This window comes from Glycine max, chromosome 17, assembly GCF_000004515.6.
Source record: "Glycine max cultivar Williams 82 chromosome 17, Glycine_max_v4.0, whole genome shotgun sequence".
NCBI lineage: Eukaryota > Viridiplantae > Streptophyta > Magnoliopsida > Fabales > Fabaceae > Glycine > Glycine max.
Genome location: NC_038253.2, coordinates 32,738,134 through 32,762,126, shown reverse-complemented (window position 1 = coordinate 32,762,126; position 23,993 = coordinate 32,738,134). Strand labels below are relative to the sequence as shown.

The 23,993-nt window shown below is 35.7% G+C and overlaps 2 protein-coding genes across 5 annotated transcripts in view; both read left to right on the top strand.

Moving 5' to 3' along the window:
• Positions 1-17,183, top strand: part of LOC100788741 (protein TIC236, chloroplastic) — a 46,377-nt gene extending 29,194 nt beyond the window's left edge. For 2 of the 3 annotated variants that reach the window (XM_041011058.1, XM_014769699.3), the window contains 14 exons: positions 5,878-6,400; positions 7,400-7,570; positions 7,720-7,779; positions 9,935-10,057; positions 10,902-11,171; positions 11,829-11,894; positions 12,103-12,234; positions 12,319-13,140; positions 13,220-13,500; positions 13,681-13,940; positions 14,337-14,584; positions 14,727-14,918; positions 15,751-16,023; positions 16,723-17,183. In XM_041011058.1, the coding sequence (XP_040866992.1) occupies positions 5,878-6,400; positions 7,400-7,570; positions 7,720-7,779; positions 9,935-10,057; positions 10,902-11,171; positions 11,829-11,894; positions 12,103-12,234; positions 12,319-13,140; positions 13,220-13,500; positions 13,681-13,940; positions 14,337-14,584; positions 14,727-14,918; positions 15,751-16,023; positions 16,723-16,869 (3,568 nt within the window). In that variant the 3' untranslated portion in view covers positions 16,870-17,183. Of the gene's footprint in view, positions 1-5,877; positions 6,401-7,399; positions 7,571-7,719; positions 7,780-9,934; positions 10,058-10,901; positions 11,172-11,828; positions 11,895-12,102; positions 12,235-12,318; positions 13,141-13,219; positions 13,501-13,680; positions 13,941-14,336; positions 14,585-14,726; positions 14,919-15,750; positions 16,024-16,722 lie in introns of those variants that run through there. The other variant, XR_005889273.1, reaches the window with a different exon arrangement.
• A 3,831-nt stretch (positions 17,184-21,014) lies between these two features.
• Positions 21,015-23,778, top strand: LOC100527261 (CUE domain-containing protein). Of its 2 annotated transcripts, none has more exons than NM_001250250.2 (3): positions 21,015-21,139; positions 21,867-22,337; positions 23,221-23,778. In NM_001250250.2, exons 2-3 carry the CDS (start codon positions 21,903-21,905, stop codon positions 23,380-23,382), a joined length of 597 nt encoding a protein of 198 aa, NP_001237179.2. In that variant the 5' UTR covers positions 21,015-21,139; positions 21,867-21,902; the 3' UTR covers positions 23,383-23,778. The 2 variants fall into 2 exon arrangements, with proteins under 2 accessions (NP_001237179.2, NP_001349366.1); NM_001362437.1 differs by having other exon boundaries at positions 21,863-22,337.
• The last annotated feature ends 215 nt before the right edge of the window (positions 23,779-23,993 follow it).

Sequence of the window (23,993 nt, the reverse complement as noted above, 5' to 3'; positions counted from 1 at the left end):
TGGTTGCTTGTTATCTTGCTGAATTCAGAAGGCAGCAGTGTGGTGTCACTGTCAACTGTCCTTCTCTCTCTTATGTATCTTGTATATATATATATATATATATATATATGTATATGTCATTTGAAATCAATAAAAGCTAAGAGAGTGAGTTTAAAGTTTTCCTCACTTCTTCAAATCTTCAAGTTGGCATCAGAGCGGGTTCTGTCTGTCGTCTGTCGCCGTCATCTCCGGACGCCATTTTCTCCGGCGAGACCAAGGTTAGGTTTGTCTTGAAAAGCGTGACCACCCCTGGAAGTCGCGCCGTTACCGCCTCGTGCGATTTCTGACGCGTGAAGTCCACGCGTCGTCGCCCCGTCATCGGAAGCTCTCCCAACTTGTCCTGGAAGCTTCGTTGTCCTCCCCTGAGCACGTTTCAGGTCTTACCTTTCGCTTTCGGCAAGTTTTTGTGTCAGTCCGTGTGCTTTCTTCTATCCTTTTCCATTAGGGTTTCCGTATTGGTAAAAAATGGCTTCTGTTGGACCTGCTTTCTCCTTTTTTGGAACCCCAACCATCACAACTGCAAAACTTAATTGGAAGAACTATTTGTCTTGGTCTGCTTCAGTAGAGCTGTGATTTCTCGGCCAAGGACACCATAACCACTTGGAGAAAGGTGTTGACGCTGTTCCAAACGACAAAAAACCTTAGTGGGAAAAGCTTGACTATCAACTCTGTGCTGTGCTATGGCAATCAGTTGAGCCAGATATTTTGGAAATCCTTAGGTCATTCAAAACTTGTCACTCCTTTTCGAAGAAGGCCCAAGAAATCTTTGCTAATGATATCCAAAGCTTGTTTGATGCAATCATGAAGGTTACAACCCTCAAGCAAACCAGCCATGACATGATTGCACATGTAGGTAAGACTCGGGTTGTAATGGAAGAGTTGAGAAAGTTTCTTGTGGTTGATTCATTGGAAGAAGTGAACAGAAAACTGGACAAATTCTATATGGTCCTCATCTTGAGAAGCTTACATTCAGACTTTGATCATGTGCGTGATCAAGTGCTTGCAGGGGACCAAGTTCCATCAATGGATTCCTTCATCACTAGACTTCTTCGTGTGCCTCATGTATTGAAGGATGAAAACCCTGCTGATGTTGTGGAAACATCAGCCATGGTTGCACCTCGTGGGAGAGGAGGAGGCCGCAACAATAGAGGAGGCCGCAGTGGAAGGATTGGACGTCTTCATTGCACCTACTGCAAGAGGATGGGTCACACCCAAGAGAATTGTTATTCGTTGCATGGATTTCCTGACAAGGTAGTGCAGGTTTCTAGGCCAGAGAAATCAGAGTCTAGGTTCTCTGATGAGGAGTATCAAGAGTATTTGAAGCTCAAATCCGAGAAACCCAGCAACCAAGCTCAATCTTCATCTGTACCATGTTTTTCAACAGCATGTATCTCTCAATCCATTGAAGGTCCTAGTCCTTGGATACTCGACTCAGGTGCCTCTGATCATATTTCTGGTAAGAAGTCCTCTTTTTCATCATTTTCCTCTCCAAAAATTCCTCACCTTGTTACTGTAGCTAATGGCTCCAAGATTGCTCTCAAGGAAGTGGTCAAGTTTCATTATCTCTTTGAAATTGAATTTTGTATTATTCATTCCTCAGTGTCCCTATAATCTAATCTCATTAAGTCAGTTGACTTGTTCATTAAATTGCTCAGTAACCTTTACTACTAATTCTTTTGTTATTCAGGAACATGGGACGGGTCGACTGATTGGAAAAAGACGTGAATCACGAGGACTTTATCCAACCTACTTGTGTCCTGTTTTGCAACTTCAAAACCCAAACTTTTGTATGATCATCTGGGTCACCCAAGTTTACCAAAATTGAAGATGACGGTTCCTAGTCTTAAGAATCTTCGAGTCTTAGAGTGTGAGTCTTGTCAACTAGGAAAACATGTTAGGTCATCATTTCCTCAAACTCTACAAAGATGTAACTCGGCTTTCTCTACCATTCATTCAGATATTTGGGGACCAAGTCGTGTTACATCTTTTGGTTTTCGATATTTTGTAACCTTCATTGATGAATTCTCCCGATGTACTTGGGTTTATTTAATGAAAGATAGATCTGAACTTTTGCCTATATTCATGTCGTTTTACAATGAGATTGAGAATCAATTTGGAAAAACAATTAAGATCTTCAGAAGTGATAATGCTTAAGAGTATTTCTCTCATGATCTCTCTTTTTTATCTTTCAAAGGTATCCTACATCAGTCCACATGTCCTCACACACCACAACAAAATGGTATAGCAGAAAGGAAGAATCGTCATCTCCTTGAAACTGCATGTTCCCTAATGCTAAATTCTAATGTTCCTGCACATTATTGGGGAGATGCAGTGCTTACTGCTTGTTTCCTAATTAATAGGATGCCTTCTTCTTCCCTTGAAAACCAAATCCCTCACTCAATTGTCTTTCCTCATGATCCATTATTTCATGTTTCTCCTAAAGTGTTTGGTTGTACTTGTTTTGTCCATGATTTGTCTCCTGGTTTAGACAAATTTTCTGCTAGGTCAGTCAAATGTGTCTTTTTGGGTTATTCTCGTCTTCAAAAGGGCTACAAGTGTTACTCTCCAACCACAAAACGGTACTATATGTTTGCGGATGTAACCTTCTTTGAAGACACACTCTTCTTCTCACCCTCCGTGGACCATCCTTATTCTTTCCAGGAAGTACTTCCAATTCCTTCTCCTTGTCTTCTAGGTAACTCAGACCAAAATGTTAGTGTTGTCCCATCTTCTCCACCAAATTCACCTGAAGTTACTTCTCCACCTCTTATTACATATCAACGCAGGACAAGGCAAGTTGGATCTACAGTGCCTGAAGCTTCTCCTCGTGATCCTCATCCTTCTTCAACCAGTCCTCAACTCATGGATCCTTCTTCTCCTTCCACCTCTTCTCATCATTCTGACTCAGATTAGCTCATTGCCATCAGGAAAGGTACTCGCTCTACTCGTAATCCTCATCCTATTTATAATTTCTTAAGTTATCACTGTTTGTCTCCTTCATATGCTTCCTTTGTTTTCTCATTATCTTCCCTTACTATTCTTTCCAATGTCCATGTGGCACTGGATCATCCTGGCTGGCGACAGGCTATGATTGATGAAATGCAGGCTCTTGAAAATAATAGTACTTGAGAACTTGTTCCCCTTCCTCCTGGCAAGACAATTGTGGGTGGTAGATGGGTCTATACTGTCAAAGTTGGGCCCAATGGTGAGGTTGATTGGCTTAAGGCTCGCTTGGTAGCTAAAGGCTACACACAGATATATGGTCTTGATTACTGTGATACTTTTTCTCTCATAGCCAAAATCACTATTGTTCGTCTGCTTCTTGTTATGGCTGCCATACGTCACTGCCCCCTCCAGCTTGATATTAAAAATGCCTTCCTCCATGGTGATCTTGAGGAGGATATTTATATGGAGCAACCTCCTGGGTTTGTTGCTCAGGGGGAGTATGGTCCTGTGTGTAAGCTTCACCGATCTCTCTATGGGTTGAAACAATCTCCTCGAGCTTGGTTTGGTAAATTTAGCCATGTGATTCAACTTTTTGGACTGAAACGAAGTGAAACTGATCATTCTGTTTTTTACTGTCATACATTCCCAGGAAAGTGTGTTTATCTAATGGTCTATGTTGATGACATAATGATTATAGGGAATGATACTACTAAGATTGCCCAGCTAAAAGAGCACTTATTCAGCCATTTCCAGACCAAAGATCTGGGATATTTGAAGTATTTCCTTAGTATTGAGGTGGCTCAATCAGGAGATGGTGTTGTGATCTCTCAAAGGAAGTATGCTCTTGATATTCTAGAAGAAACAAGCATGCAAAATTGTAGGCCTGTTGATAGTCCTATGGATCCAAATCTGAAGCTCATGGCAGATCAGAGTGAAGTTTATCCTGACCCCGAGGGGCTAGCCAAATCTGAAGCTCATGGCAGATCTGAAGCTCTTTTTTCAGGTTACCCTCCAAAGTGGTTGAGAAATTAGTCACCATTCAACGGAGGTTCCTATGGGGCGGCGGACTAGAGCAACGAAAGATAGCTTGGGTTAAATGGAAAACGGTGTGCTTACCTAAGGACAAAGGAGGGCTTGGCATTAAAGATATCAAGACCTTCAATACAACTTTGTTAGGGAAATGGAGGTGGGATCTGTTCCAGCAGCCTGATGAACCATGGACCAAGTTATTAGAATCCAAATATGGTGGCTGGAGATCTTTGGAAGAAGGGAAAACAGGTGGACATGACTCTTTATGGTGGAAGGACATAATCAGAATTCACAACCTGCAAGAAAACAGTGCACTCAAGAGGGAAACTGAATGGAGGCTGGGATGTGGTGACAAGTGCCGGTTCTGGGAGGATCGTTGGGTTGACAATGACCTACCATTAATGTTAAAGTACCCAAGGTTATACCAGATCTCATCTCAGCAGCAGCAGACTATTATGCAGATGGGAAGCAATTCAGGTGCAGTTTGGGATTGGCAGCTTAATTGGAGGAGACCTTTGTTCGATAGTGAGATCGCAATGGCGGATGACTTTATTGGGAAGATAGCTCAGAAGGAAATCCTTCCACACAGAACTGATTCCTGGTGGTGGAAACCTGACCCAGGAGGAAAATTCTCATCAAAAAGCGCCTACAGAATGTTATGGGGAGAATTAACGGGGACAAATCAGGAGGCTGCTTTTAAGGATCTATGGAAGCTAAAAATTCCACCAAAAGCAGCTGTGTTCGCATGGCGGCTAATCAAGGATCGTTTACCAACGAAGCTGAATCTCAGCAGGAGACAAGTGGTGCTGAGCGACACCATGTGCCCTTTCTGCTGCAATCATGAGGAGGATGCTGCCCACTTGTTCTTTAACTGCAGTAAGACCATACCTCTATGGTGGGAGTCATTATCTTGGATCGGAGTAGTGACTGCACTTCCACAAAATCCAAGGGATCACTTTTTGCAGCATGGGCATCAGCTTGTTGGTAACACAAAGTCTACAAGGTGGAAGTGCTGGTGGGTTGCAGTAACGTGGACAATTTGGCAACAAAGGAATAAAACAGTCTTCCAAAACCAATGTTTCAACAGTAGCAAAGTCATGGATGATGCCTTACTACTACTTTGGTCATGGCTCAAGTCCAACGACAAAGACTTTACAGTACATTTTAACCAATGGGCTACTAATCTAACATTAGGTTTCTGTACCTAGCCTAGGAGTAAGGGGGATGGTTTTTTGTATTAGGGTGTTACATAGCTGGGTGCTGTGGTGCTGGCTTGGGTCCTATCAGTAAACATAGGAACCAGCTGGCCCCAAATATATTGTAATTTTAGTACCACTGGTACTCCATATTAATATATCATATATATTTTTGCTGAGCAAAAAAAAAAAATGTATCTTGTATATATATATGTCATTTGAAATCAATAAAAGCTAAGAGAGTGAGTGTAAAGTTTTCCTCACTTCTTCAAATCTTCAAGTATTAGTATCCACCTATCTGGTGATTTTATGAGTATAATATCATTAATTATTTTATTCTATCTGTCTGTTTTTTTTTCTCTCTGATGGGGTTGTATGAGTGTTATACTTTTGATAATTTTCATTTGCTACAAAATGTTTCAATTATGCTTATTGTTAAGTTGTAAATTTTTTATTGTTATTATGCAAGCCATTTTACCATATTGTACATTTTTTTAACATGGCCATCATGCTCCAACTGTTGGTCGTTATGTCATCCACCAAACATCTATAATGGATTTTCAGCTTGCCACCATGGGCTACCATTCACCATTAAGAGCACTTGGTGCCAATTCTATTCTTGATACACTTTTTCTTTCTAACTTTTTTTCAATAAAATTTAATGCAGAAGGTTTGATATAAAATGGACTGCACCTACAGCAGAAGGGTCTTTCAATGATGCTCGAGGAGACATCATAATCTCACATGATTATATTACTGTGAATTCTGCTTCTGCTGCATTTGATCTGTATATGAGAGTTCAAACATCTTATCCTGATGATTTCCATCATAAAAGAGAAGAGTATAATATTCCAAGAGCTATTCCGCTTACTATTGATGGAGTTGAGTTGGATTTACGTATGCGTGGGTTTGAATTCTTCAGTTTGGTTTCTGCATACGCTATGGATTCCCCAAGGCCTTTGCATTTGAAAGCATCTGGAAGGATCAAGTTTCAGGGAAAGGTTTTAAAACCTAATGGCAATATTAGCGAACAAAATTTTGAAATGACAAGGCAGCATGTGCAAATGTTGGAGAAAGGAATTGCAGATAGTCTCATTGGCGAGGTTTCAATCTCTGGTCTCAAACTGAATCAACTGATGCTTGCACCTCAGTTGTCTGGGTTGCTGAGGCTTTCTCCTGGGGGTATCAAGGTGATGCATAAAACATTCATCTTTCAATAATAATAAACCACTTAATTGGTGGCTTTATTCAAAATAGAGTTTGAACAATCACTTATTGGCTTAGTTGACCACCTGAACAGTTTCTTGTTCCTATTCCAAGAAATCATTTTTCTAATTTCCCCTATACTATTATGTGATATCCCTTAATTTTGGTCATATATGATGGGTAAAATCTGTGAATTTATGATCCACTTAAAACTTTCGATACAGTATTTCTATTCTTGGTGCTTATGTTAAGCAGATTATAGCTAGCATTTCTTTGTAGCCAGGGTCAAACTCTTCTCTTAAAATTGATTTTGTTTGTCTGTTGTAGAATGTGGTTAACTGGGCATACTGCTTCCCATTTGTAAGGACCATGCTTCCCTTTGAGACATTTGCTGGCAATTGATATCTAGAGTTTTAGTTTATTTAGATGATAAATCCACTTGTTGATCTTCTTATATGGTCAAATGGTCAAAATGCTCCTTTGTACAATATATATATATATATATATATATATAGAGAGAGAGAGAGAGAGAGAGCATATCTTATGAGAGGAAACATCTTATATGAGAGTGAGAGAATTAAATCTAAACCATATAACCATACATGGAGGGTTAAGATTTAATGTCAAAAAGTGGTCACATGACATTAAATCTTGACCGTCCATGTTTTGTTATACGGTCCAGGTTTAATCCTCTCACTCTCATAAGTTATATTCCTCTCATATGATATGCCCTCTCTCTCTCTCTCTCTCTCTCTCTATATATATATATATATATATATATATATAAAGTTCAATCCTAAACAAGTAAAATCCTCCCCCAGTCTACATATTATATAAGCAACTAGTCATTTAACAGGTTTTTATTCTGTGAGATAGGCATGCTTATGTTGTCAAGTATTTGCTGCGTTTCTGTGACAGTTTCAGATCATCTGGCTCCATTTAATATATATAGTTGTAACTTTCAGTTTATTTTTGAAAAACAGCTGGATGCCTCTGGTAGAACTGATGAAAGTCTTGCAGTGGAGTTTGTTGGGCCACTACAGCCCAGTAGCGAAGATGGTCTGCAAAGTGGGAAACTGTTGTCTATTTCCCTTCAGAAAGGGCAATTGAGGGCTAACATTTGTTTTCAACCATTTCATTCTGCTAACTTGGAGGTTTCTATATTTAAATTTTAGGATCACTATTTGAATCTAGATCTGTTTGTTTCTCTGCTTGCATGATTTAGGTCATTTGGTAATTAGACCAAAAGTTGGTATTGAAATCTTACTTTTTATCTCCATGCTTGGGTGGAGCTTCGTTGTAGGTACGGCATTTTCCACTTGATGAATTAGAGCTCGCTTCTCTCAGGGGAACTATACAGAGAGTAAGGCATTATATTAGCCTGTTTGAAATCATTTTTCTCTATCGTCCTTGCTCTTTGCTGTACCCTATATCTGAATCATTACGAAGTTGGTCCAATTATATCAGGGAGAGTATATCTGAGCAATCTATCTTTGACATTTGACCCTTGATTCCAATTTAGGAGGTCCTAACAAACAAATTCCAATAAGAGAAAGATAATATGATATTTGGTTAGTGATTTTTGTTATTGTTTGATTAATCATTTACCGTTCTTTGTACAAGTATTGCCCATTATTTTCAATTTGGTTAATTCTTCATAAATTGGGAATAAGTTGGCCAGGATTTCTTAATTTGATATTCTCCTGCGTTTTTGTTGCTTGACATATCATAGCCAGAAAATTTTCCAATTAATCATAGGCGTACCATACAGTGGATCATTGAGTTAAAATGGACCACCTTTATCTTAGAATCTTAGAATGTGAGTTTAGGCCTAACTCAACCCCAAAAGCTAACTCAAGGGATGAGAGTTGTCCCTCACTTATATACTCTAACTTGACTTTATTTTTAGCGAATGTGCGATTTGGGTTTTTCCCAATACTTTCAATGTTCGCCCAATTTATTAGTATAATATTGAACAATTGAGATTTATTACCGGTAACAGTTTAAAGTAATTTTAGTTTTTGAATTCTTTTTATATGTTGATATTACTTATTTTCCCATTAATTAAAGTTGACATTGATTGATATTATCATATTACTTCTTTGCACACAAACAAAACATAGTGTTCAAAACAAAAGTCCAGAACTTGTTGCATCCTAAAGCCAAATTAAAACTGAAAATGGGATTTTCTGTACTGCCACTTTTGTTTTCTCTGTTGTTTTTGCTGCAAACCCTCCAATGCCGATGCGGCATTGAATTCAGGGCCCAACCAGATTTTTTGATTAAACAGTAGTGGGGTCAGTAGGGAGTGGTGATGGAGCCGGAGGTGTTAAAAGGGAGGAAAACACACGAGAAAAACAAAAGTAGCAGGCGGCATGACGAGAACCCAAAGTCATGGTTCTTGAAGATGTTGGTGGTGACAGCGGCCTTGTCACTCATTGAACTTAGCACCGTTAACGTTGAGGAAGCTAAGTCTTCAGAAATTGATCACAAAAAAGAGCAGATTATTGTCGTTTGTTGTCGTTGCATTGGTTGCAGGTTTTGCTTCGATCATTGCATAGAGATCTGTTTTGTGTGTTGGGAGATCTATGTCGGTGCCTTAGCTGTGGTGCCATTGTGGTGGTTATTTGAGGCAAACACCCTCCCGGACAAACCTTTCCCTTTCCAATCCCTACCTTACTGTTTAACTTTTATTAATTAAGGGTAAAAGGTCGTTTCCCTCTTATTAAAATTTCATTGCGCTAAAATATAAAATAAAATAGTTACCAGCACTACCTAGACTACCTACTACTATACCAGGTCAAAACGGATGGTCCATCCTGGACCATTGGAATCACTAGTCCACTGAAGTAATGGCCTTAATCATATTTTTGTTTAAGATTGACTATCTTAATTGTTAAAAAAATTTGAGATGATGACTTGAAAATGTAGGCGTATCAGCTAGATTTATGTTCTTCGAAAATCACCAATGGTGTAATTGTTCCTCCACTTTCTGTTTAGAAAGTGAAAATTAATTGGCTCAGAATCTTATAGTGGCTTCAGTAATCAATCAGTCAAGTTAAACCAAGGATCTTTTGATGATCCATTTGTTTAGTAGCAAGAATGAAATGTCATGCCCCTACCATTCCAAATTCTTAAGCTATTGGGAGAAGTCCAAGGAATAGTTATTGATTAATATCTCTGATTTCTTCTTCATCTAAAAGCCCTTTATGAATAAAATGTGGTCAAATCAAAAGAAATAATGCCATTTTTGGACTAACAATTCCAGAAACTTAGAAGGCCAATTAATATATACATTTATAGAAGAGATGGAGAAGTTTAATAAAATTGAGTAGAAAACTCTAATGTGCAAATTTGACAATGCAATCAACTTTCCCTCATGTTTTGTCCCTCTTTTACTTTTTTCTTTATTTTTTCAGTCCTACCTTAATGATAACCTGTTTGAGGCATTATTTAATAATGGTCATGTTATAGAAGCAAGTGTGGTGCTTTTCAATCGGATGCTTCTTTGCTTTCAGGCAGAAATCCAGCTTAATCTTCAAAAAAGAAGAGGACATGGAGTCCTGTCTGTACTTCAGCCAAAATTCAGTGGCGTGCTCGGCGAAGCCCTAGATGTGGCAGCTAGGTGGAGTGGAGATGTTGTGAGTGCATAAGACCATCCTCTTATATGTTTGCACCCGAATTTGTATTACCTGTTTGTTTACTTATTGCTATCTGGTTAAACTGAAATTGTCTATTAGCCTGTCCGGAGTTTATTATGAATGAGGTATAGTGTTCATCATGTTCTTTTTTTAGTTTAAAATATGACTTGCACAGTGTTAAATCTATAGTATCTTTTTATGTTTGCACTTGGTGATGGTCCATAATAGTCTAATATATGTATAGCGATATCCTTTTAACATAAAAAATTCAGGTGCTTGGTTGATTATCTGATGGATGTTTGTGTATAGGCAATGTATTTCTAAGTGTTAAAATTAGTGATAGAATACCTAATTAATAGCTGATTAGTCTTAGAATCGGCATTCACATTTATTTGTATTCATTGTAAATATATTATATATACAGAGCTGTGTGTGATCTTGTTCAAGACACACAATTCTGAAATTCTATACATGCATGTGGGTTTCGTCCTAACATAACTCCAAAAGTTAGCTCATAGGGTGAGGGTTAAAATAAAGTGATGTGATGAAGTATCAATTATTATTTAAATTATATGGAATTTTGTAAATGTGATCTGCTTCATGAGAGCTTCCAATGCATCAATTGAATTGATAAAATTTAACAGCTGTAAAAAGCTGCTAAGTGTCATTTTACCAAGTTTGATGTCTTAATGGACTTTTTGTTGACTACTAATGGCTATTGAAGATTCTTATTTTGTTACCTTGGAATGCAAAGAGCATCATCTATTGAATCCAATTTTCTTGGAGCTGTTAATGATTCTTTGGTCTAATACTGATTCCCAGTTGGTGCACTATTATTGTTCAGATCACTATTGAAAAAACAGTTTTGCAACAAAACTACAGTTGTTATGAACTTCAAGGCGAATATGTGTTGCCCGGCACCCGAGATCGTAATCCCATTGACAAAGGTGGCCTTATAAAAAGACTAATGTCTGGTCATATTGGTAATGCTATATCCTCGATGGGCAGGTGGAGAATGAAACTTGAAGTTCGTAGAGCTGAGGTTGCTGAGATGCTTCCCCTTGCTAGGCTTCTTTCTCGAAGTATGGATCCTGCTGTTCAGTCAAGATCTAAGGTTGTATCACTATCATTATTTATGTCTTGGGAGGTTACATAAATTCAGTTAGCCAACTTAATTTAGCATAATTGATTAGCGTGCTTTGGTAATGCCTTAATTTTTCTAACTGATAGAAATGTATATCATATATCTAGGTTCAGTATGTGTTATATTTTTATTATTATATTTTTATCATAGTAATTTAGGAAAGGCTGAAATATGTTTTTGATCCCTAATAAATACCCAAATTTTGCGTTAGGCCCCTAATAATTTTTTTCTTTGCATTTGATCCTTGACATTTAAAATTTTTTGTTTTAGGTTCCTGTCATTAGGATTCCTCCATCGAATGATGACATGTCCGTTAAGTACGATTTGTGGCGGTTTTAAAATTGTTAGTATCTATTTTGAAATTACAATTTATGGTGGCAAAAAACTGCCAAAATCAATTAAAATATCAAAACAAAAAAAAAGAGAAAAATTAAAATCTGGTACTGTATACCCCATCTTAGGCCTTGGGGATGCATCGTTCTGACATCAAGTTGTGTAGAGAACTTTTTTGAGTAAAAAAATGTAATCTAGTTTTTTTACTCTATCTTTCACGAAAATCCTGTATTCATCTGTATACTTATTTTCATAAGGAAAACTTATGCATGTTGCTACACCACTTGTGTGCAGGATTTCTTCATGCAAAGTTTGCAGTCAGTAGGATTATATACCGAAAGCCTTCAACAATTGCTTGAGGTATTGTCAAAGGATCACTTTATCTTATTTTTCAAAAGGTGCTATACCTGATCTTATTTTTCAAAAGATGCAATACCTGATGCCTCTGAGTTTGTCCCCTAGTGTCTTTGGAATTATTTTTTTATTGATAATATTAATTAGCCCAATAAAATGCATTGAAAAGATTTTTTTTTTTGTGGCTGTTGTCAATGATATGCACGACTTGTAGACAGTGAGGGGGCTTCATGCTCCATCAAATGATGTTGTTCTTGAAGACTTAAGTCTGCCTGGTTTATCTGAACTCAAAGGTCACTGGCATGGATCTCTTGACGCTAGTGGTGGGGGAAATGGAGACACCCTGGTAAAATGTTTTCAGTGTTTTGTATTCTTGGGAGTTGCATGAATAATATTTTTGAATATTGACTTTCTTATTCTGTTATTTCAGGCAGAATTTGACTTTCATGGGGAGGACTGGGAATGGGGAGACTACAAAACTCAGCGTGTGTTGGCAGTTGGTGCTTACAGTAATGATGATGGTATGTACCTGGAGAGAATTTTTATCCAGAAGGATAATGCCACCATCCATGCAGATGGAACATTGCTAGGACCTAAAACCAACCTCCATTTTGCGGTATTAAATTTTCCTGTTAGTCTGGTCCCAACTGTAGTCCAGATCATTGAATCTACAGCAATGGATGTTGTCCATTCTCTGCGACAGTTGTTGGCACCCATTAAGGGTATATTGCATATGGAAGGAGATCTTAGAGGAAGTTTAGCAAAACCAGAATGTGATGTGCAAGTAAGGCTCCTGGATGGTTCCGTTGGTGGTGTTGATCTTGGAAGAGCCGAAGTTGTTGCTTCTCTAACCTCAACCAGTCGTTTTCTATTCAATGCAAAATTTGAGCCTACAACCCAAAATGGTCATGTACTCATTCAGGGTAGCATTCCTGTTGCATTTGTGCAAAATAACACGTTACAGGAGGATGTAGAATTAGATAAGAGTCAGGTTACTTGGGTTCCTGATTGGGTGAAGGAGAAGAATAGAGGGACCGTTGATGATGCCAGCGACAAAAAAGTTTCTAGAGATAGAAACGAAGAAGGTTGGAATACTCAATTAGCAGAAAGCCTTAAAGGTTTAAATTGGCAAATTTTAGATGATGGAGAAGTCAGGATTGATGCTGATATAAAAGATGGGGGAATGACATTGGTTACAGCTTTATCTCCTCATGTGAATTGGCTTCATGGCAATGCGGATTTGAAGCTAGAGGTGGGTGAAATGAATATAATTTGTCTCACATATTTGATATTTACTTCTCTGAATCTTGTCATATGGCTTGACTTAATAGGTCAGAGGTACAGTTGATCAACCAGTACTTAATGGACACGCATCTTTCCACAGGGCATCTATTTCTTCACCAGTGCTCCAAAAACCACTAACCAACTTTGGTGGAAATGTTCATGTGCAATCAAACAGGTTATGCATCACCTCACTGGAGAGTAGGGTAAGCAGAAAAGGAAAGCTTCTTGTAAAAGGGAACCTGCCACTCAGAACTAGTGAAGCAGCCCCAGATGACAAGATTGAATTGAAGTGCGAAGTTCTGGAAGTACGGGCACAAAAAGTATTAAGGTTGATTTTATAACTTCTACAGATTTCTTAAGTTAAACATCTTGACTTATTAATGGATGTAAAATGGCTGATGTGACCACTAATTCATAAATATTATTGATTTTTGGAACTGAATCTTCCAACAACCCCCCACCTCGTTATATATAGTCTCTATTAAAGCAGATGTTCTACTTTTGTCAGTGGTCAGGTTGATTCTCAGTTGCAAATAACTGGTTCAATATTGCAACCAAACATATCTGGGAATATCAAAATAAGTCAGGGAGAAGCATATTTGCCTCATGACAGAGGTGGTACTCCTGCTTCTAATAGATTTCCATCAAATCAGTCTGTGCTTCCTACTGCTGGTGTTAGTCGCATGTTTGCTTCGAGATATGTTTCAAGATTTCTCAACTCAGAATCTGCTTCTTCAAGGGAAAAAGTATCTCAATCCTCTGGCTCTGGTATTACTTTACATGTCCATCAGTTTAGCCTGTGATCTATTTTTTGCATATAATTTGGTGCTGAATGCTCTGTAATCAGAATGGACTCCCTTACTATTAATTGAAACTGAAAAGCTCTTGCTTCCCTTTCTATATCCTTAGATTTACCTCAGGAAGGGGGTTCCCCCAACCCCTATTTTATCATGATTCCTGTGGATCTGATTCCCTACATTGTTACACCTTAGTATTTATGGACTTTGCTGCAGGCTTATGAACAATGCTTAATCCAATGTATTTGCATACTTACAGAAACACTCACCTCTGTAGAATGATCTTAAATTATATGCATTATGTTATATTTTTCACAATAGTTGTTAGTATATATTATGATATCTTTCTTTCCTACAAAACCAACAGTGCCAGTTAATAAGTCAACTCAGGTTGAAAAGCAGATGGAGCAAGTGCAGATTAAACCAAATGTAGAAATCTGTCTCAATGATTTGAAGCTTGTGCTTGGACCAGAGTTGAAGATAGTTTATCCTTTGATTCTTAATTTTGGTGTAAGTGGAGAGCTTGAGTTAAATGGTCCGGCCCATCCCAAATGGATAAAACCTAGAGGCATACTGACATTTGAGAATGGTGAAGTTGATCTAGTTGCAACACAGGTATGTGTAATGTTTTATTTTTACAACTCCTGTAAATTGTACCCTGTGGCAGTGCAGTTTCTACTAGGTTGGTTTTCTTTTGGTTTGTCTTGTGTATTTCTTGACACATGTTGATGTTGATACAAACCATTTCAAAATGCAGGTGAGGTTAAAACGAGAGCATTTAAACATTGCAAAGTTTGAGCCTGAATATGGACTAGATCCAATGCTTGATTTAGCTTTGGTTGGATCTGAGTGGCAATTCAGAATTCAAGGTAGAGCTAGCAATTGGAAGGACAAACTTGTGGTGACCTCAACACGTTCTGTGGAGCAGGATGCACTCTCGCCCACTGAGGTAAAACATATTCTCTTCTTGTAATCTTGCTCGACTAATTTGGAGCTAAAAATTCAACTTTTTAGTCCCATAATCTATGTTGTTACTGTGAAACAGGTGCATATAAAGTACATATAGATAGGATGATTTTGTTTAACAATTACACTTTTTGTGTAAGTTTTAGTGTAATTTTGATCTATATAAAAGTAATAGAGGAAAATATGAAGAAATTATTTAAATTGAGAACTACAAACTTTTCACCTTGAGTTGAAAACATGAAGGAACTATCCCCTCAAATGGCTTATTCACACCTATAAAGTGTGTTGGACTCCTAGCTCCTGCACTATTGAATCCTTGCTCTTCAATTCTGACATTAAAATATAGCCTTTTATTATTATTATTATTATTTGGATTTACAAATTCACATTTCTCTAACATAAAATGTAAATAATTAATAAAGCAAATACATTCAATGATAAGAAAACAATTTAACTCATCTCATAGCAATTACTAACATAATGTAATCATGTAAATGTGCGAGTTATTGAAGTTATTTCGTGATATAGGTACTAACTTGGGGATAGACAGTCTATTTCACATCCGAGATAGTCATCTCAAGCAAAAACATAAAGAATTGAACTCTTAAATTTCATGTCCCTGTTAGTATTGGATCAGGTCATTAAGCTGATTAATCTCTCAAAATCCCTGGTTTAGGCAAAACACTTGGAGCCTAGAACTGTTAAGTGGATTTTAATAGATTTATTAGTGTGAATTGTTTCATCTGTGAAAATTAATGCCTTTGTGATATGATTTTAAGGAAGAATGGTTCTATTAATTGTTTTTATCTATGCAGGCTGCCAGAAGATTTGAGAGTCAGTTGGCTGAATCCATTTTGGAAGGCAATGGTCAGCTTGCTTTTGAAAAGCTTGCAACTGCAACTCTGGAAAAATTGATGCCACGAATAGAAGGGAAGGGAGAGTTTGGCCAGGCTAGGTGGAGGCTAGTGTATGCACCTCAGATTCCTAGTTTAGTTTCTGTTGATCCTACAGCAGATCCTCTAAAGTCACTCGCCAGTAATATATCTTTTGGTACAGAAGTTGAAGTTCAGCTTGGGAAACGTCTTCAGGTAATCATAATAAAACTATCTTTCAAACCTTTGGTTCCAATGACCTATGTTACCATTAATTTCACTTGACTTCTTTTGTCAATCATTTAAAAATCTGTATCAGATATCAATAGAAGGAAAAGAATAGCTTTGACATTTAGAGCAACAGATGATACCCATTACATGGATTTCAGATGGCAACTCTTTTTTAATCAGGATGGCTGAATATGGAAAATTACAAAAAAAAAATTCTGGGTAAAAGCCTTTCTGGTTTAGGAATAATAAGTGGTTGGTTACTTATTAACTACTCAATAACAAGTGGTTGGTTATTTAATAATAAGATTGTTAACACCAAGTGGTTTGTTGTTCACTTCATTCCTAAGTTAAATACTTTTTTGTAACAATTTTTGTAAAAATCCCTTAATATAATCTTGTTATATGATCTTTGTCTGTTTTCTTTTTCTGGACGGTGCATTTTGTTTTGCCATTCACTATTGAGGAGATGTTTTGTTTCCATTAAGCAGATATTCTGAAGTAGAAACAGATCATGCAGTTGTTAGTTGCTAGTTGCTACATCATATACAAGCATCTATAACTTTTTGTATAGTGAAATTCTAAATACTTCTCTACTTTTCACTTTGAGACCTGGGCCAATGTTAAAGCTGCAGGTTTCTACTATCATTTTCTTTCTTTATTCTAAAGAAATTATTTGGCTTTCAGGCCACAATCGTTAGGCAAATGAAGGAGTCCGAGATGGCAATGCAATGGACATTGAGCTATCTGCTTACAAGTCGTTTGCGAGTGCTCCTACAATCTGCTGCATCCAAACGCCTTCTTTTTGAATATTCTGCCACATCCCAGGATTGACCTGCATCAAATTAACTTGTGCAACTTCATTTTCTGTTAATAGTATAAGTCTGGAAATGGGTCTTGCAACTCTTGCCTTGGTAAAAAAGTGCACACATTCCACTTCAAATTTCCCTTACATAACATTATGTTTAAAGGGAAAGGGAATTTTGGGATGCTTTTTGAATGTGAAAAAGTAGCGTAGATGCATATTATTTTTTGCTCATTTTGAGCCTGTTAATATATAGATGCTTAATTCATGGATAACTCAGCCAATAGTTTTGTACATAAATTCAATTTTAATGAAAGAAATTATAGCAGGATTGTTTATTGCACATGAAGGTAAGCTGCATGCATGTGATAGGAGGAGTATTTTTTTTCTGTATCAGAACCATCAAATCCTGACATGCATCCGTAATTGTCCAATTTAATGTTTTGATTGCTTCATTGCAGTAGGTGCTAGATTTGGTATTCTTGTCGCAACTGCTTTGAAATTTTGATGTGCTTGTAATTTCACAAGCATCTATTGTATTCTTAGGGACAAGACAGGTGTAGTAACTGTAACCTGGGCACCCAATTATTTGTTTGACAGTATGTAAGCATTGTGTCAGTCTATGCAAGTATTATCACATGTAGTTTTATTGTTTTAATGTTAAACACTTACTAATGTATTAATTTGGCATCTGGAGATGTGTTTTTCTTGTTTTCACCAAAAACATTATTGTAATTATATTTAACTTTAGGCAGCCCTGATCATGATTTTTTATTTTGACAAAAATTCAGATGGTTATTCAAGCAAAGATCTGGCTTGTTATTGAGAAATGATTGATTTATGATTTTAAATGATCTATATAGTGTTAGTGATGATTCACTTATGACTCCCTAGCAGGTCATAGAAGTACATTTTTTAATTTGTCTAATTGTCTCTATAGTTTCTCATACTATGGGTCCTTAACATTCTGATTTCTTTTTTGTGCAACCCTAGTACTAGTACGATGTATTGCAGAAATTGTAGAGGCAAAAAAAATTAACATTTTGGCAAGGTAATCACACTGATACAAAGTCCCTTGCAACGTGGCCGACTTGTTATTTATAAGTATTGAAAGGGACAAAAGCATATGCTGAAAATCATGCTTTCTATAGCCAGGATTGAGGAATCTCTTCATGATGTAAGATTTTCACTTCTAACAGTTTGGCAAGGTAAAAAGTGGACCTAGTGTAAGATATTTTTCTATTATTATAAATCCCACCATTAATCAAAATTAATGTTTCTAATTTCCTATTAAACCGCATAAGATGTATGGGAGGTAAAATGATAATATCCTAAGTGTTGGAAGTGGTGTTGTTACCTGGTGTTTTTCAATTCAAAGACTTGCTTCTTGTAAAACATACATATGGCATTGGACAATATTATTTTATTACAAAATGCGAAAATCACTTTAAAATTTCTTATAGCTTTAATTATGACTAATAATGACTAATCATATTTGTAAAGATAAGAAAAAATAAAGGAGGTTGAATTGTGTTTCTTGAAAAAAAATATAACTTTTCACAAATACACTTAACGTCTTGTAAAACACATTTAAAGGATTTGATTTATCATATGACTCGACAATATCAATATCTAAGATAAATTCTCATATAGTGGAGAGAAGAACGAAGGAAAAAGGAATGACAAGTGTGAAATTCACTAAAAATAAAAGTTTGTATTTTTTCTCGATAAAAAATAAAAGTTTATCTAAAGAAAAGAAATTTGTTATTTAAAATAAGTTTTTAAAGTATCCAATCTATCCTTCACTTAATATCATTTTTAGAATAAAATAAGTTATCTATTTTGTGTCATAATATTTTTTCACTATGAAAAACCTTAAATTTTTCTTTTTTCTTTACTTTTCTTTTTTAATTAATTCAAACAATCTTAAAATATATTTTTTTGGTATACTTGTCCTCCTATTTCTTTCTATTTTATTTCTTCAACTTATTTGAGACACCAAGCTAAACTCTTGCACCCACACACGAGTTCTTCTGTTTTGCCACTCATCACTGTAACTTTCGCTTCATTGTTTGCTCCTATTGCCTCCTTTTTTGCTCGCTCCTTGCCTCGAGTTTTGTGCTGCAGGCAAGATTCATGCTCGCCCACCTTATCGACGGCAAAGTTCCGACATCGTCGTTGTCGTTTCGTGACCACGAGAGCCACCTCTTCAATGCTCAAGTTGGATCAGCATTCGGATCAACAACGACACGGTGAATTGGACTTGTTGCTCCATGTTATCTGCTCCTAATTCAAGGGCTTTGGTTCTCGTTGCGCTTTCTCGTTGGCCCTTCTCCCTTTATAGTCTCCAACCACCCCTATCTCTCTTTGGCACCATCCTCGTAGTCACTATCACAAAATCCTCCACTGTCGTTGCCTAAAGGACCGTCGTCATTGTCAATGAAGAGGAACCATTTGTTCCTAGTGTCCTTGGTATTAAATCCGGACAACCTATGTTGGGTTTGTTTTCATATCTAATGGTTGTTTCATTATCGATCTCAGATCTTAGATTTTGTCAATCTCTTTGTTTTCAATCGCAGATCTAGTGATGGTGCTTTGCGATGGTGTGGGTGGTGTCGAAGAAAGAGGGGTGGTTGGAGACTAAAGGGAGAAGCTCCAATGAGAGAGAAAAAAGAAAAAAAATCATGTTTTATTTTATTTTATTTTATCTGGTGTAGACAATTCCATCGGAGTCCATATTTATCTTAATCGTTGATTTTAATGCAAATATATCTCATAGCTAAAATATCTTTTTGCACGATGCGTAAAATGTTTAACTTACGCACCATAGTCTTCGTGAGTGAACAAACACCAATAATTTTGCCAAACCTAATTAAACAAGACCTGGACTTTTTTAATTGATGTGTCACAATCTCATTGGTGGGATAGAGTTGGGGGCGGGAAGTCCAGGTGATTTGAGTCCGGTATACACCAAACCAAACTCCTCTGCCCCTCCCTCAAAAAAAGTTTCAAGGACACAATGATAATTTTGATATGCTAATCGAAAATTTCAAAAAATTAATTTAATTATATCAATTATTAACACGGGCTAATTATAGGCGTCTAATTATATATTACATATCTTATATTACTTCATATTTAAAAGTATAAAAAATTATTGCATAATAATAAAATTATTATGCATTAAAATATTAAAGTGTGAAAACAACTTACTTGTTATTTTTATGTTACTTAGAATTGGATGTGTTATATTCCTATTTACTTCTTTTTTCTTTAACAGTCAAATATTTTTTTAAAAAACAATAAGACAATTTTAAACCATAAAATATAACCAAAATTTGCCTATAATCATTACACATGATAGACTACAAAAATTTTCCTCTCACACATTGCAAATATTGAATAATTTTTTTTTATAAAAAATTCACAAAACTATATTGAGTTTGTGAGTGTGGCCCATTAAGTCCTTGGACTTAAGAAACTTTACTCGTAGACTCGGAGACTAGACACGTAACCCGCCTAAGTCCAATTGCTAGCGTCATTAATTAATTGTGTTAGATTGTTATTGTTAATTTGTTATGTTTAAAATATTGGTGTATTTTAGTATTATAGATTTTAATTTAAAAAATGAAGTAAAATCTTTTCTTCTTCTAATCTTATACATTATTTTTTACTTTTTTTAAAAATATAATTCTACCATATAAAAAATTTGGACCCACATACAATCTATTTATCCGTGGATCACTTTGAACGGACTAGATTGATGTGGACCACTTTAAATGGATTGGATTCATCCATAGACCTATGATCATGCTTATAGGAATTAACTTATTCCAAACATTAAAATGATTTAGACCACCAAATCACTCAACTAATGTTATAATTTTAGTAAAATAATTATAACATTATATATCATATTAAAAATAATATATTTTTTAAAAATATTGTTGCTAAATATATGCATCTGTGAAGCTTAATAATTTTTTTTTTAAAATTTATAACTTATTATACAAGACTGTTAATTAATAAAAAAAAGACAGGACTGTTAATTATATTCACATCCAATTTTCTTCATATTTTTTATTTTCCAATTTTCAACAATTTTTTATTTATTTTTTTATACACTTATTATACATATTAGTTATTATATATACATACTGATTGTATTCTAACCAAATAACAGTTGCGCAGAGGAGAAAATAGTTCAACTTCTCTGTCTCAATCATTTCATTATAGTTTTCTCTCCCTTCCAATCACAGCGATCTCCAGAATTAGGGTTTCGTGATTTCTGTCTCACTGGTTTGTTCCCATTTTATTTTAATCTCCTTTCTTTTCGTTTTTTCGTTTGTTTTTTGTGCAATTCGAATGACAATTTTGTTATTCACTAATCGTTGCAGATGAAAAAGTTACGATCAAATTGTCATTTGGTATTATTGGTTTGCAATCAATAATTTTTTGTTGGATCGATGTATCGCTGCAAATTTCATTTTTTTTTTTAAAAGTTGTTTTAAAATTTGATTGAGGTTTTAGTTTAGCTTGATCGTCCTGGTGTTTCAAAAGGGATCGCTGAAAAGTCAAATTTTAAAGCCTTATTTTTGTTTTTACTAGGGTTTCTTGATCTTCTAGAATAAATTCTTGATCTGATGTCTTTTTAGTTTTTGCTATATGAGTGCTCCATCAAGGAGTGATATATATATATATATATATATATATATATATATATATATATGATTGAACCTAGTTACTTACGCATGCACTTGTTAAAAGGGTTACAAGAAAGTTTGATGATTGAATCAACATTGATATCGTGTGTTTTGGCTCTGTTGTTCACTGATTCAGAGCTTGTTCAATCATAATCTACTCTCTGTCTATCTTTTTATTTTTTGTATTTGTAGATTATTGAAATTTGAAGCTTTGAATCCCTTGTATTTTTTAGCTTCCCCGAGAAAGGAATTTAATTCTTGATTAACTTTAGTATCATGTTGACTGATTCTTTCTTGTGTATGTGTGGGAATGGAAAAGGAAGATCAAGAAGAAGAATTGTTTATCTACATCTGAATCCATGAAGCCGCAATCATCCTCTTTGAATCCATATGCAGCCTCATATGTTCCTCTCTCTAAAAGGGGGGCAGATGGTAGAATACCTTTGACAGAAAAAGATTCCAAGACTTGTGATGGGACAATGTGGTTTCAGATGACTCATCAGGGTGCTACAAATGACCCGCAACTTATCAACACTAGCTTGGAATGGCTCTCGAAACCCGAAGCTTTTCCGGCAAAAAGCCAGCCTGCTTCTAGTTCCTACACAGGCTACACTTCATCATCACAGAATGTGGCAGAGTTGACGGATAATCAGTTGGTAGATGAAGAACTTGATATGGATTTGGAGTATCTTAGGATGAATTTTCCTGGTATATCTTATCAGTCCCTTGTAGATGTCTATAATGTTAACAGTGGTGACTTGGATGCAGCTATTGACATGCTCAGCCAACTTGAGGTATAGTTTTTAATTTATTAGTTTTGGCGGTTTAAATTTGTTTATTCTTCCAGTTGATTAAGTGACAATTTTTTCTGTCTTCATATATTTAAGTGTAGTTAAATATTAGCTTCTTTCTATTCATGCTGTGTAAATGTTGAATCAGGTGATTTGCTATCACATTTGACTGTAAATTTTGGGTAAATGTGTAATAAAATGTTGATGAAATAGTAAATTGATTCCCCTTTCTGCTTCCATTCCCTTCTTTCCTGAAGATTGTCTCTACAGATGACATTGGATAGAGGAAAGCATTTCCGTCTTATCATTGTTGAACCAAAAGTGATCTGAGATTGCCACGCCAAGTTTGATTTTTATTTTAAATTCCACTTTTCTTTCCTGTAAACTGTGTTTGATATTTTTTTTTCTTCATATTCCGTGTTCCCAGTTTTTTGTTTTGACAATTGGTTTGCTTTTCTGTTTTCTTCCAGAATGTATAAATAATTGTATTTGTAGGTGCTTCATACTTTGTGATTTGATTTCATTCCCCCCCTCCCCTTTTACCTGTTCTGTTTTTTTTTTTCCAGAGCACAAATGTTGAAATATTACACATCACCGATTGGAAACTGGTTTAAAGGAAATAAAGCTATATTCTGTTCTCTGTTATATTTGCAGATATAAATCTTATCAGATTGTCTAAAACCTCCTGCGCCATTAATGTTAGTTTATCATTTAATGGATATAATGAAATTGATAGAATTATCATAGTTTAATTATGTCAATTGCCAAACATTGCTTAGCATTAGGAGGAAATACTTTGAGTTATCATGTCAAGTGTTAATGGATCACTTCTGGAACACATTAATTGCAAGTCAAAATTTGAGGATTTTTTGTTTTGATCTTACAGTTAGAGGGAGATGAAACTTCTGGAAGTCTTCCAGAGACACTGGATATTGGTGATGTTTCAGAATCTGGATTGCCAGCTGATTCTGTTTCACTAAAACAGAAGAATGTAGCAGAGGAAACCAGCACTTCATCTGGTCAGTTGGCATCAGCCAATGTCTTGTGAATTGGTTTTTCATTCACAATTGGTTTGGTTGGATATATTAATAAGTGTAAAAATTAAAAAATTTACCATAGGTGGAGATGTCTCAATCATCGATTTTATGGTCTGTATAGTTAGTTCGCTGCTTTGTCTTGTTTTGGTCATTATGATCTTGAAATATTTTCTTTTGATGAGTTGCTTGTGCAATTGGTATCCCTTTCAATTGCATGAATTGGAAGGGTCCTGAAGGGGAGAGAGAGAGAGGTAAAAGAAAAACAACACACAAATGAATGTAATTTTCTCTTGGGATTGACAAGTGTCTTGTTGACTTGCTTGCTGGATTGTACCGTGGTGAGCTAACTTGAATCTTATGCTGCTATAGATATAATACAACATTTTTATTGCCCCTTTTTTTATTCAGTTGAGTGGTGTAATGCTTGTTAACGTCAAATTTGACATAAATTGAACATTACATATATCTCTTAAAACATATATATTAAAATAAAAATAAAAATGGATTTTAAATTGTATAAATTTTAAAAAATATTAAAAAAATTATATAAATTACACAATATTTACTCCTAAAGTAACTGAATATATATAGAGAATAATAATATTTTAAAATTATTTTAAAA